The sequence below is a fragment of the Neovison vison genome, chromosome 10, assembly GCF_020171115.1.
Source record: "Neovison vison isolate M4711 chromosome 10, ASM_NN_V1, whole genome shotgun sequence".
NCBI classification, from domain to species: domain Eukaryota; kingdom Metazoa; phylum Chordata; class Mammalia; order Carnivora; family Mustelidae; genus Neogale; species Neogale vison.
In genome coordinates, this window is record NC_058100.1 from 42,329,005 (window position 1) to 42,341,682 (window position 12,678).

The 12,678-nt window shown below is 44.4% G+C and overlaps 1 protein-coding gene across 3 annotated transcripts in view; it reads left to right on the plus strand.

Annotated features, from left to right (window-relative positions):
• The window catches only part of CNST (consortin, connexin sorting protein), a 110,484-nt gene extending 100,285 nt beyond the window's left edge, over positions 1 to 10,199 (plus strand). For all 3 annotated transcript variants that reach the window (XM_044267080.1, XM_044267079.1, XM_044267081.1), the window contains 2 exons: positions 3,815 to 3,950; positions 7,523 to 10,199. In XM_044267080.1, the coding sequence (XP_044123015.1) occupies positions 3,815 to 3,950; positions 7,523 to 7,728 (342 nt within the window). In that variant the 3' untranslated portion in view covers positions 7,729 to 10,199. The remainder of the gene's footprint in view (positions 1 to 3,814; positions 3,951 to 7,522) is intronic.
• Positions 10,200 to 12,678: the final 2,479 nt, after the last annotated feature.

The window sequence follows — 12,678 nt, forward strand, 5'->3', positions numbered from 1 at the left end:
ATTTTGGGGGCAGGCAGCTTTAACAGTGAGGCCCTCTCCGTGTTTTCCTTGTCACAGAAGGTTTACTGTGTGCCAGTAGAGTTACAAAATAATTTTTGTTTTTTATGATCAGTTAATTCTTAAAATGCTATTTAAGATGATCATTGACATTTGAGGGGCCACACAGTAGAACTATTTATTTGCAAATGTACGGGAGTAGGCCAGATGGATGTTTTGTTTTGCTTTTGTTTTTAATTCTTCACTTATTCATGGAATACCACCAGCAACAATTACATTAATTACAGCTTAGATTTTTTTTTTTGTTCTCAGTGGAAGGGCTGTTATATTTTGTTTAGATAGGAAAGAAACTTGGTAATTGAAGTGGACAGCTAAATTTGGTTTTTAAAAGCTTTATTGTTTTGAGATTTCAAAATTTTACCTTTTAATGCTGACATTGTTGTAAGAAAAGGGGGAAAAAGACATTGAAACTTTGGGGAGGGGGTCATTTGGAGAAGACATGCTTCCAGTGTGTCCTAAATCATCTTCTCTACCTACTTAGAAACACTTGGCAGTCTTTTGCATAAGACCCTAAACTAAGACCCTGACCTTGCTTTGGCTTACTTGCCTTTCTCCCATAGAATCGAGGAAAACTGCCAAAGTTGGTTCTTTTTTTTTTTAAGATTTTATTTATTTATTTGACAGAGAGGGATGACAAGCAGGCAGAGAGGCAGGCAGAGAGAGAGGAGGAAGCAGGCTCCCTGCTGAGCAGAGAGCCCGATGTGGGGCTCGATCCCAGGACCCTGAGATCATGACCTGAGCTGAAGGCAGCGGCCCAACCCATTGAGCCACCCAGGCGCCCCCCAAAGTTGGTTCTTAAACTTTATGTTTGACTGCCTTGCTGTGGTAGGTGGAATTTCTGTGGTAGGGGTAGGTTCTAAGACCCCTGCCCAAAAAACTTTTTTTTACTTTCTCTCTCTCTCTCTTTTTTTTTTTTTTAAGATTTTATTTATTTATTTGAGAGAACACAAGCAGTGTGAGGCACAGAGGGAGAAACAGACTCCCCACTGAGCAGGGAGCCCGAGGCAGGGCTCGATCCCAGAACTCAGGACCTGATCCGAAGGCAGACACTTCACTGATGGAGCCACGAGGAACCCTCCTGCCCAAAACTCTTGCCAAAACCGAAAGGACCACACCCACCGGTTGTCTTCTAAGAGTTTCCCCCTTGGCATTCATCTCCTGGGCCTAAACTTGGACCCACCATCCCTTGTTCCATGTCTGTAGACTAGGAATTCAGGGCCATGAGAAAGGAAAGCTCCCCAGAGGAGGTCCCTGAACCCAACTGAAAGGAGAGAAAAGAGCATATGCCCCCACTTCATACTGGGGCGTGCCTGCTGAAACAAGCCATTTTTGGTGGGAGAGGAAAAGAAAAAGAAAATATAAGGTGTGGTTAGATTTCTAGCCAAGAATTAAGGCTTAGGTGGGGGGACGGGGTCAAAGCAGAGTGTTGACCATCTCACACAACTGTAATCTCTCCCCGCTCTCAAAAACTTGCCGAAGTTCATTGCCTCCCGCAGTAAATAAGGGGGGGGCCACTTGGGAAGGCTTGTAGGCCTTAACTGCGTGACTTCCAGAGCCGGATGCCCCAGATGGGGCCAAGAGGGACTAGGGTAGGGACCTACCAGCTGGTGCGCCAAGACTGGTGGCCGGGTCTTGGGAGCGCATCTGTGTCTCTCCAGATGACTTCAGAGGTTCGTTCAGTCCTTCAACATACCTTTGTTCACATTCGCTGTCTTTTTTTTTGATGTTCTTAGTCACCATACAGTACATCATTAGTTTTTGATGTAGTGTCATATTCCAGAGGTGTAAAGGTAACAGTAACGCCACTCTGGGGCTCATCCACACGCTTCTCCCCCACCGCCAATTATCAATAGGATTTTTTTTCTTGGTATTTAAAGCAACTGGAAAACACTTAGAGTTAGGTGGATTCACTGTAAGTAAATGTGTGACTTTATTTTATGGAGAAAATAGGTCATGAAAATAGATAGGCTATGAAAATGCACCCCCCTCCTTTTTTCCTACATTTACAAAAAATAAAAAGAATATCAGTGATCCATCATTAGTAGTAATATAGCCATTAGAAGTCATTTCCAGTTTTCCATCTCTTGCTCTTCAGAGATTTATTAGGACTCTTTTCCTCTCCGTTTCAGTGTGGTGTGCATGAAGTCATTCCCTGCTGCAGAAAGGGGCTCTTTAATGTTGGATAAAGCGGGTGTTTGATGTTGTTGCTTTCTAAAGAAACATTTGAAAGTCTGTTCCTTTGCATATTTGTATTTTCCATTTTAATGTCACTAAAGTGCTTTAGTTTTCTCAAAAGAAGGACATCATCTGAAATACACATATAAAAAGAATAAATTGCTAACATTGATTTTTTTTTTTTTTTTAAGATAATGGTTTCTATAGACCCATGTTCAGGGAAGCCCAGTAGAAGATTATATTGAGTCATTTGGCCCTAAAAGCCTTGAGTTATAAAAAGAACGAACAGGATCAGTAATATTTATGCACAGCACATTATCAACGATGGCTGGCTGGAGCTGGAAATCGCATTAAGTATTTTGTGCCATCGATCAGACAGACGACATCACAAGCAGAGCCCTCAGCTTCCAGTGACCTGCTCCCAGCAAGTCACTGACACCTGCATGTTGGGCCCACAATGCCCACCTGTGTCATCACCCGCAGCTTGGCCATCAGACCAACTCACAGGTTAACTTCTTCGAGTCAACCTGCTGCTTGTTGGGGGAGGGGGGCCTTTGCTCCGTGTGTGGCTCGACCAGCTGATCCCCTTCTCCCTACACCATGGAGTCTCTGATGGCAAGGGCTTTTGTTTTTGTCTTTGTTCCTAAAGAAAGGGTGGGGAGGAGGCAGCATAGAAAGGGGTGGAGGTGGGGGACAGGAGATTTTAGCCAGCTCTTTCTCGGAAGGGCCAAATAATACACATTTTAGGCTTTAGGGTCTGTTGGAGCTCCTCATTTCTGCTGTTGTAGCAGCCCCACAGGGTGTGTAGATGAATGGGCTTGGCTGTGTTCCAATTAAATGTTATTTACAAAAAGTAGGCAAGGGGCCCTTGACCTACTGCCTGTAGTTTGCCAACCTCTGCGTATTACAAAGCAACAGATCCCTAGGAAACTGGCTCTGAGATAGTCCAGAAGAGAAGTCCTTAAAATACTTTGAGCAGTAGAGCCTAATTTCATAAATACATAGTGTCTCAGAGGACCTGAGCTTGCCATCTATTTTGATGTTAAGAGTTGGCATGGGGCGGGGGGGCTCCTGGCTGGCTCAGTCGGTAGCACCCGACTCTCCATCTCGGGTACTTGAGTTCATGGCATCGAGTATATGTCACATCTCACATGTTCGTTTCTTCAAAATTGCTGGTGACTAGAAGAAGAATTGGCGGGCATCAGCGTCTGGTATACGGCAAACACCAGCAGTCATGATTAAGCAGAGTGGGGCCGTGAGTGACCATCTTACAGGGGCCCTCCGGGGACATGATGCCGAGAGCCCGGTGGGTACAGGGAACCGTGTTTCTGGTCCCTGCACGCTGCATCAGGCCACGGGCCCTGGAGCCCGCTCTGGTTGGGGGGGACAGCCGCTCGCAATTCAGATCTGTATTATTTGGCGGTCATCTCCATCGAGACAAAGTATTATTCTGTTGTAACAATTCTGATAATTAATTGTGATGGGGTTTTCTCTGTAGGAGTTGGGTAACCTGTAATAGAAATGCCAGTGCCTGTTGAGTAGAATTGGCCTCTTTACTGTCCGTGTGAACTATCTCCGACAGGTAGTCCCTGCGGAAGGACTGGTCTCTATCTTAAAGAAGAGGAATGAGGGTGTAGGAGACCATCCTGCCCAGATGCAGCAGAAACCATCAAAACGGAGAGTGAGGTTCCAGGAGATCGATGATGACTTGGATCAAGGTAAAGCACCCCCCACCAGGGGTGGTGCCCCGCCCCCCCCAGTCTAGCACGGAGCTACTTCTCTGCGTCGACTTGGGAGCATTTTGGTAACAGGGTTTGTAAAAAGAACATGTGTACTTTGTTGCTTTAGTATATGCTGTAAAGAAAAACGTAGAATCAGGGGCGCCTGAGTGGCTCAGTGGGTTAAGGACTCTGCCTTCTGCTCAGGACATGATCCCAGGGTCCTGGGATCGAGCCCCACGTTGGGCTCTCTGCTCAGCAGAGAAGCCTGCTTTCCTTCCTCGCTCTCTGCCTGCCTCTCTGCCTACTTGAGATCTCTGTCTGTCAAATAAATAAATAAAATCTTTTAAAAAACAAACAAACACATAGAATCGAATTATTATCAGCAATTCTGTTATCCCTGAGCATCTGGTTCAATTAAGTGAGCAAGTCATAAACATCAACTCCTGGCCTCCCTGTCTCACCGATGGACAGTCTGCTTGGAGCTCATTCAATTTCCTGTTTAATACTTTTTTTTTAAGTGAGCCTGCTATTGTCTTTTTTTGTTTGTTTGTTTTAAGTAGCCATTCATACTCCTTTGGAGGTCTGAGAAATATTTCTGGATTACAAGGATATTCTCTCTGGTGATTTCTTTCCTTTTTTTTTTTTTTAAAGTATTTTTGCCTTTATTTCTTAAAAAGATTTTATTTATTTATTTGGGATAGAACGAGAGAGAGAGAGAGAACGTGCATGCGCATAGGCAGGAGGAGCAGCAGGTAGAGGGAGAAGCAGACTCCCAGGAAGCCCAATGCGGGGCTGGATCCCAGGACTCCAGGATAATGACCTGAGCCAAAGGCAGCTGCATAACCAACTGAGCCACTCAGGCGTCACACTGCAGGGGTTTCTACATGACTTTACAGGAGAAAGTGCCTCTGAAGATGCTCGCCTTTGCCCCCTCCCCCGGGGCCCCGTGTGTTTGTTGCTAGGGCTACCTGAGGCTTAGGTCAGTAAGGGTGAGAAGAAATACAGCACGAGTTTTCAAGGGCTTTCTCAAGTTTATAAACAATGGCATTGCTAAAATAACAGAGTAAACACGTAGCTATGCTTTCTAGGTACACAAAGTGATAGCAGTGGAGGTCTCTAAATTTTTACAGTAGAAGCTTCTAATTTACAGTTATGAAGGAGCCTGGAAACAATCTGTTCCCAGATTGGAAACAATCTGTTCCCATCCCTCCTATTACCTCTGCACCTAGGCTTCTCCAGAGAGAGTGCTCGGTTCTCTGCACGAATGGCACTGAATCGTTGCTTACCAAGAGGAGCCCTGGATTCTCAGAGGACGTTCCTACATACTTGGTGGCCATCACATCTTAGCCAGGTCACTTAGCTTCTGCCCGGCAGCCACCTATGCATCACAGCCTCCAGGTTTGGCCATGGAGCTATAAATAGTGTTAATACCTGTCAATAAAACAAACAAGACAAATGTTTTAAAATAAACTGTGAAGGGGCGCATGGGTGGCTCAGTCGGTACGTGTCTGTCTTTGACTCAGGTCATCATCCCAGGGCCCTGGGATCGAGCCCCGCATCAGGCTCCCTGCTCAGCGGGAAGCCTGCTTCTCCCTCTCCCACTCCCCTTGCCTGTGTTCCCTCTCTCATTGTATCTCTTTCTCTGTCAAGTAAATAAATAAAATCTTGTTTTTGAACATTTTTATTTATTTATTTTTTAAAAAATTTTTAAAGGATTTTATTTATTTATTTGACAGACAGAGATCACAAGTAGGCAGAGAGGCAGGCAGGGGGGCGGGGGAGGCAGGCTCCCTGCTGAGCAGAGAGCCCAATGCGGGGCTTGATCCCAGCACCCCGGGATCATGACCTGAGCTGAAGGCAGAGGCTTTAACCCACTAAGCCACCCAGGCACCCCAGAATAGCCATTTTCTTAATATTGAGAGACTGATATGGACATTTTTATTAAAAACAGTCCTGCCCGTTATTAAGCAAAATAAAAAAAGAAATCACTGTACTAGCTAGAACATCACTGTTCCACTAAAAGATAAGAGTAAAATTGAGTAATGGCATCTGGGTGGTTCTGTAGGTTAGGTGTTTCCTTGGGCTCAGGTCATGATCTGAGCACCCGAGGATCAAGTCCCATATCAGGCCTCTTGCTCAGTGAGGAGTCTGCTTCTCCCTCTGTCTGCTGCTGTCCGTTCTTGCTTGCTTTCTCTCTTTCTCCAATAAATAACATTTTTTTAAAAAAGTAAAATTGAGGGGCACCTGTGTGGCTCAGTGGGTTAAGCCTCTGCCTTCGGCTCAGGTCATGATCTCAGGGTTCTGGGATCGAGTCCCGTGTCAGGCTCTCTGCTCAGCGGGGAGCCTGCTTCCTCCTCTCTCTCTCTGCCTGCCTCTCTGCCTACTTGTGATCTCTCTCTGTCAAATAAATAAATAAAATCTTTAAAAAAATAAAATAAAAAAGTAAAATTGAGTAGAATGCAAAAGTGATCCCACCCAAAGACAATTTTTTATTGTTTAATATCAAATTGACCTTGCTTTAAGGTGAGCTCATGATGTGAACTCCAAAGATATTGTGATATTGAAATTTTAATTTGTACCCTAAAATAAGGCTATGAGCATACCAGAGAAGAACTGTCCTTCTTTTCTTTTTTAATAGAGGCGATTATATTCATTGTGTAAATGAGCTAGTTTTCATTTTAACATTGACGGGCTCCACGGATGTGTGTGTCTGTGGTGACTAACAGGTGTGTGTGGTGACAGGTGTGTGTCTCCAGTAACTAACAGGTATGTGTCTGGTGACTAAACGGTGTGTGTCTATGGTGACTGACAGGTGTGTGTCTGTGATAACAGGTGTATGTGGTGACTTACAGGTGTGTGGTGATTGACAGGTATGTGTGTGTAGTGACTGACAGGTCTGTGTCTGTGGTGACTGACGGGTATGTGTGTGTGGTGACTGACAGGCGTGTGTGTGTGTGTGTGTGTGGTGACTAACAGGTATGTGTCTGGTGACTAAAAGGTGTGTGTCTGTGGTGACTGACAGGTGAGGTGTGTGTCTATGATAACAGGTGTATGGTGATTGACAAGTGTTTGTCTGTGGTGACTGACGGGTATGTGTGTGTGGTGACTGACAGGTGTGTGTGTGTGTGTGTGTGTGTGTGGTGACTGACAGGTGTGTATCTGTGGTGTCTGACGGGTATGTGTGTGTGGTGACTGACAGGTATGTGTCTGTGGTAACTGACAGGTATGTGTCTGTGGTGACTGACAGGTATGTGTCTGTGGTAACTGACAGGTATGTGTCTGTGGTGACTGACAGGTGTGTGTGTGGTGACTGACAGGTGTGTGTGTGGTGACTGACAGGTGTGTGTCTGGTGACCGACAGGCATGTGTCTGACAGGTGTGTGTCTGTGGTGACTGACAGATGGGTCCCATGCAGTCCTCACACGCACTATCTTCCTGTCAGCAACTCCTGCCCCTGGAGGACTCAGGTTAACTAGAAACGTCTACTTGCCATGATCAGCAAGAAGACAGCAGACACCGGGATTTCCATTTTGCACCAATTTACCCTTACTCTGTTCTCCTGTTCACAGATGAAGTTGGAGGTGGTTCCTGTATTTTACTGGTCCTGCTGTGCATAGCAACGGTTTTCCTGAGTGTCGGAGGAACTGCATTGTACTGCACTTTTGGTGACATGGAGTCGCCCGTTTGTACAGACTTCGCGGACAACGTGGACTTCTATTACACTAAACTACTGCAGGGAATGGCGGAACTGAAACACTGGATCTACCTCTCCTAGCGGCGCTCAAGAGGCACAGGCATACTGGCAGTGAGAATCAAAGAGAGAAACTTTCTAAACAGCGTTTATTTTCAGAGTTCTGTAACATGCATCCCCTCCCCGCAGCAAGGAGCCCTGGACTTCCAGAAATGGCAGCTCGAAATGGTGATCCAGAGGCGCTCTCAGAACAACCCTGAGGCACAGGGCGATCCGAGCATCGTGGATGGAAGGAATGGGCTTCGGAGAGCACGTCCACCTGCTCCGTGCTGCTTCCTAGTGTAGCGAGCTACGCCCAGCAGAACTTCAGGGGCGCTGGTAGAGCCCCACCATTTTTAGCTGCCTCGTCAAGCTAATGGTTAAAGGACACTTGGTTTACATGTGTTGGTCCAAAGACATCGCTTCCAGCCATCACGCAATAAGTTTGTGTATAATCAAAAGGAGTTACCTTATGGTTTCATTGTCTTTTTTTAATTAGCTTTGGGAGCTGTGTAATTTAGGCTTTGTGCATTATTTCCAGATTCTTTTCTTCATCTGTGAGATGATCATGTGTGAGTGTGTGTGCGCACGCGCATGCGTGCATGTCTGTTTCAGACGGTTGTCATAAGCAAATACCTGACATAGAATAACAAAGATGATCTTCGTTTGAACCTGACTACAGATGTGTGGGCACAGATGGAAGGCTTAACTGTGGAACAGATGAGTTGTAGAAATCTCAGCCCCAAAATCAGACACTGTGATAGATCTGGGACAATTAATTTGATTAACTAGCCAGAAATTAGTCACAGGCCTAGAGGTAAAGAGGAAAAACTAAAGAGCTCCCTCTAAGTCTCAGGCACCCGGCTTCATCATGGGTTCAGTGCTTCCTGAGGAATGAGGAGTGCCAGACCCACTTCTCAGTAGGTGAGCACCTGTTATTAGGTTCTGAGAATCTAAGAACCAGAATACAAAGATCCAGAAGATTTTAGTTCTTGCTCTAGATGTTTTAATTCTGGTCTTATGTAAAATAAACTCCTACTTTGGCATATGAAATTAAATCATGGTATATAATTCAGTATTAACAAATCACACATTCAGATGTTCGAATGTGCATTCATATCATGGGCTTGATTTAGATCTTTTACGGGATCATTAAGCGAAAATTCAATCATATCTTAAATAGGTAAGTGTCTGATTTTTGTTTCACTCTGCCGGTTCAGTGGCATTTCCTTTTCTAAGGTACAGTGGTCTAACATTTAGAAAGCCTCACTTTGGCTTTTTATAGCATAGGCAGCCTTTTAACAGAAACAGAACACATGAATTCTAGTTTTTTAGCAAGTGACCATTATTTCATGTTTTTTGTTAGGATCGCTTGAAAGAAAAAGGGAGAAATTACTTTCTAGTTGTTACTGGCTGGTACAGTACCTCCCTGTGTGTTTCTCTTATTTATTTAGATTATATGAATTTTAAAGGGCTTTTTATATAAGTTGGAAGTCTGTTGTTGAGCATGCGTTCGGTTATCCCGATGCTATGGATTTAATTGCTATGTACTTAGTGTTTTGATTTTCTACAATTTCGGTTCAGTGTATTTTTAGGTTTGTTCATTTTTAAGTCGATGTTTTATTTTCACTTATAATACCGTTTGACTTGTCTCTATCATGTACCATAAACTGTAATATTTTCAAGGATTATAGATCAAAGATATTTATTTAGAAGTGTACAAGAGACTAAAATTTAGATTCCTTATACTTAAGGCTGATTTTATTAGAAGATTATTTTAATGTTCTATTATAAATTTTAAGAATTTGTATTCAGATGGTATGTAAACTATGTAAAATGTTGATGGTACTATCTCATGTGGTTCTAGAAAAGACTTTCACCCAAGTCTGCCGTGCGGGGCATCCCCATCAGAGACAAACCTCTTCTGTTTAACCCTCGTGATTTCTAGTTATAGGAATTTGGTGGTGGGGATTTCTGCCAGTTTTATGTCAAGATAAATCAGAATTTCCCTCCTGTTCACCTCTTTTAGGTCACTATCAAAGTCCTAAATAATCTGTAGCATCACATTTGCCTAAAGGCCACCAGGGCCACCTGTTTCTGAAGCTGAAGACCTCACACTGAGGCACAGGACTGAGACAGACCACCTGGTTCTAAGGGGCCCATTTGGGTGTCAGACAAACCATACGTGTCCTCACGCTTCCCAGGGAGTGAGGTGAGCTCAGGAATGTCTTGGTATCTTGACTTAAAATGAGCATGAAATCTCAACTAGAAAAACTTAGGGCAACTTTAAAAAAATGTAATAGTCATTTATTGCATGAATTGGAGTAATTCCATCTGGTGATTAAAAAAAAAGAAATTGTTATCTCACGCGTAAAAAAATCATCCGGTTTTACTACAATGTAATTTTTTCTGCCATTTGAAAGTACTGACAATTATTTGTAACTAATCTTCCCCAAAAACTGTATTTGAGGGTAACAGATCAAGCTTGTAATTTAAAATGACACCAACACAGCGTCTCCAAGAGTTTCTTTGAGCCGGTGGGGTACTGAGAAAAATGGCTTTAGAGCAACAGTGAAATGCCTTGAGAGGTTGGTCTGGCCCCGTGAGCAGATGGCCGTCTATTCTGGGAAGTCTAAGAGGTCCCTACGTGAAAGCTCTTTTGGTTCTAAACCGTTCCCCTGTCTGCCCGACCCAGGAACCGAAATTTACTCTGAAAACTCATTCCTTCGGATTTAAAAATCAAAATCCACTGGGCTATGAATCTGTGTATTATGCCGAGAGGATTTGAAATTTGAAAGCAGGCCTTATTTTGAAAGGACAGGTGTGAACTGGGGCGTGCTGGGGCGGCCCGGTGCGGAGGGGGCAGGAATTGAAAGAGAGTAAGGGAAGGTCGGAAAAGGACAGAGAAACCCTTTGGCTGTGAACCCGCTTGCTGAGAGGCTGGCTTTGTGGGCGTTTACCCCCCAGTTCAAAGAGAGACTGATTGTTGCCTTCCCACTGCCATGACCTGCCGAACTCTCGTGGATTTCTGTGGGTTTCAGTAATACTCATACACTCCTGGATGCTTCCCCGCGCAGTGTGTGTGGTGTTTCCACCTGTATTTGTGTGATGCTTACGTCCGGAAACACGTCCGGAAACATCCCTCCCTGCAGGTTTGTATCTCCCCAGTCCCGGCTCTGCTTTCCATCCTGTCACGTTATCTGCACCCTCGAAAAGAACAAGCGCAGTCAAGGCTTGGGTGCAAATTCTGGTGCCATCTGCCGTTTGAATAACCTCAGAGATCAACATCTATGGTGCCCCATGCACTAGCCCTATAAAAACTAGGGTAAGCTAAACATTCCCTGGAGAATTCTAGGACCGTTTAGCTCTTCCTGGGTTTAGGGTGCTGAGAGACAGGGGTCTCTCCCCCTGGCTCTAATGAGAGGGACTCCTGAACTCAACTTTCTGCCCGTTGCGTTGAGATCGGCGCAGACCGTGAGCAGTGGCGGTCGCCGCCTTGCACCTCCACAACCGTGTGTGTGCCTGCCGCGTGCCTAGGACTGAGCTGGGTGCTGGAGCTCCAGGAGCAAGAAATCTAGCAGCTTAAAGAAGTTAGTGTCGGGGGAGGCACATGAGTTTGGGAAGGAGGAATCAAAATGAAGGAACTGAGGTTCTTGCTACCCATGGAAGTAGAAACTCGAGTTCATTCTCTCTGACCGGGTGTCAGCACTATAAAGAATAAAAGTAAAATTCTAGGGTGCATGGGTGGCTGAGTCTGTGAAGCATCTGCCTTTGGCTCAGGTCGTGATCTAAGGGTCCTGGGATCGAGCCCCACATTGGGCTCCCTGCTCAGCGGGGCGGCTGCTTCTCCCTCTCCCACTGCCCCTCACCCCACTCATGCTCTGTCTCTCCTTGGCTCACTCTTTGTCTCTCAAATAAAACCTTTAAAAGCAAAAACAAAATTGAAAATCCAAATAGCCTTGAATAACACAAATGAAAACCTCACAAAGCTCCAGGTCTAGATGTTTCCTCAGTAATTTTTATCAGTCATTTAAGTGAGAAATCATACCCATCCGACAAAACACCTCAGAAAGGAGAGTGTACTTGCCAGTTTGTTTCATGGGACCAGTATCACTCTGAGACCAAAACCAGACAAGACAATAAGAAAAAGTAGTCAAAGACCAACATCACTCGTGAACTTAGACACAGAATCCCTAATAAATACTGGTCGATCCAATCTAACAATATACATGAGAAAATACAGCATTGAGACCAATTGAGATTAACCCCAGAAGTACCGTGTTGTTTTCACATTCAAAAATCACTCAATATGGGGCGCCTGGATGGCTCAGTGGGTTAAAGCCTCTGCCTTCAGCTCAGGTCATGATCTCAGGGTTCTGGGATCAAGTCCCACATCGGGCTCTCTGCTCAGCAGGGAGCCTGCTTCCTCCTCTCTCTCTGCCTGCATCTCTGCCTACTTGTGATCTCTGTCTGTCAGATAAATAAATAAAATCTTTTTAAAAAAAGTCACTCAATATAATTCACCATTTCAACAAACAAAGGGAAACCATATTACCATACCAATAAGTGTGTACAGTTCATACACCATTCATGATAAAAACTCTGAGCAAACTAGGACTTCCTTAACTTGCTCAAGGGCATTTCTGAAAAACTCACAGCCAATATCAAATACCTAGTTGAAAAAGACAAATGCTTTTCTTCCTCAGGTCAGCAGCAAGGCAAAAATGGTCATTCTGACCACTTGTATTCAGTGATGTCAGGGTCACCTACGAAAAGGCAAGAAATAAAAGGCATACCAACTAGAAAGGACAAAATAAAACTTTTTCCAATGACATGATTGTTAATCAAGAAAACCCTAAGGAATCTGTAGAATGCTATTAGAATAAGTGAGTTTAGCGAAGTCGTAGGAGGCAAGGTCAATACACAAAAAAATCAATAGTATTTGTCGTACCAGCAATGAACCATTGGAACATGAAATTAAAAATTGCAAATAAA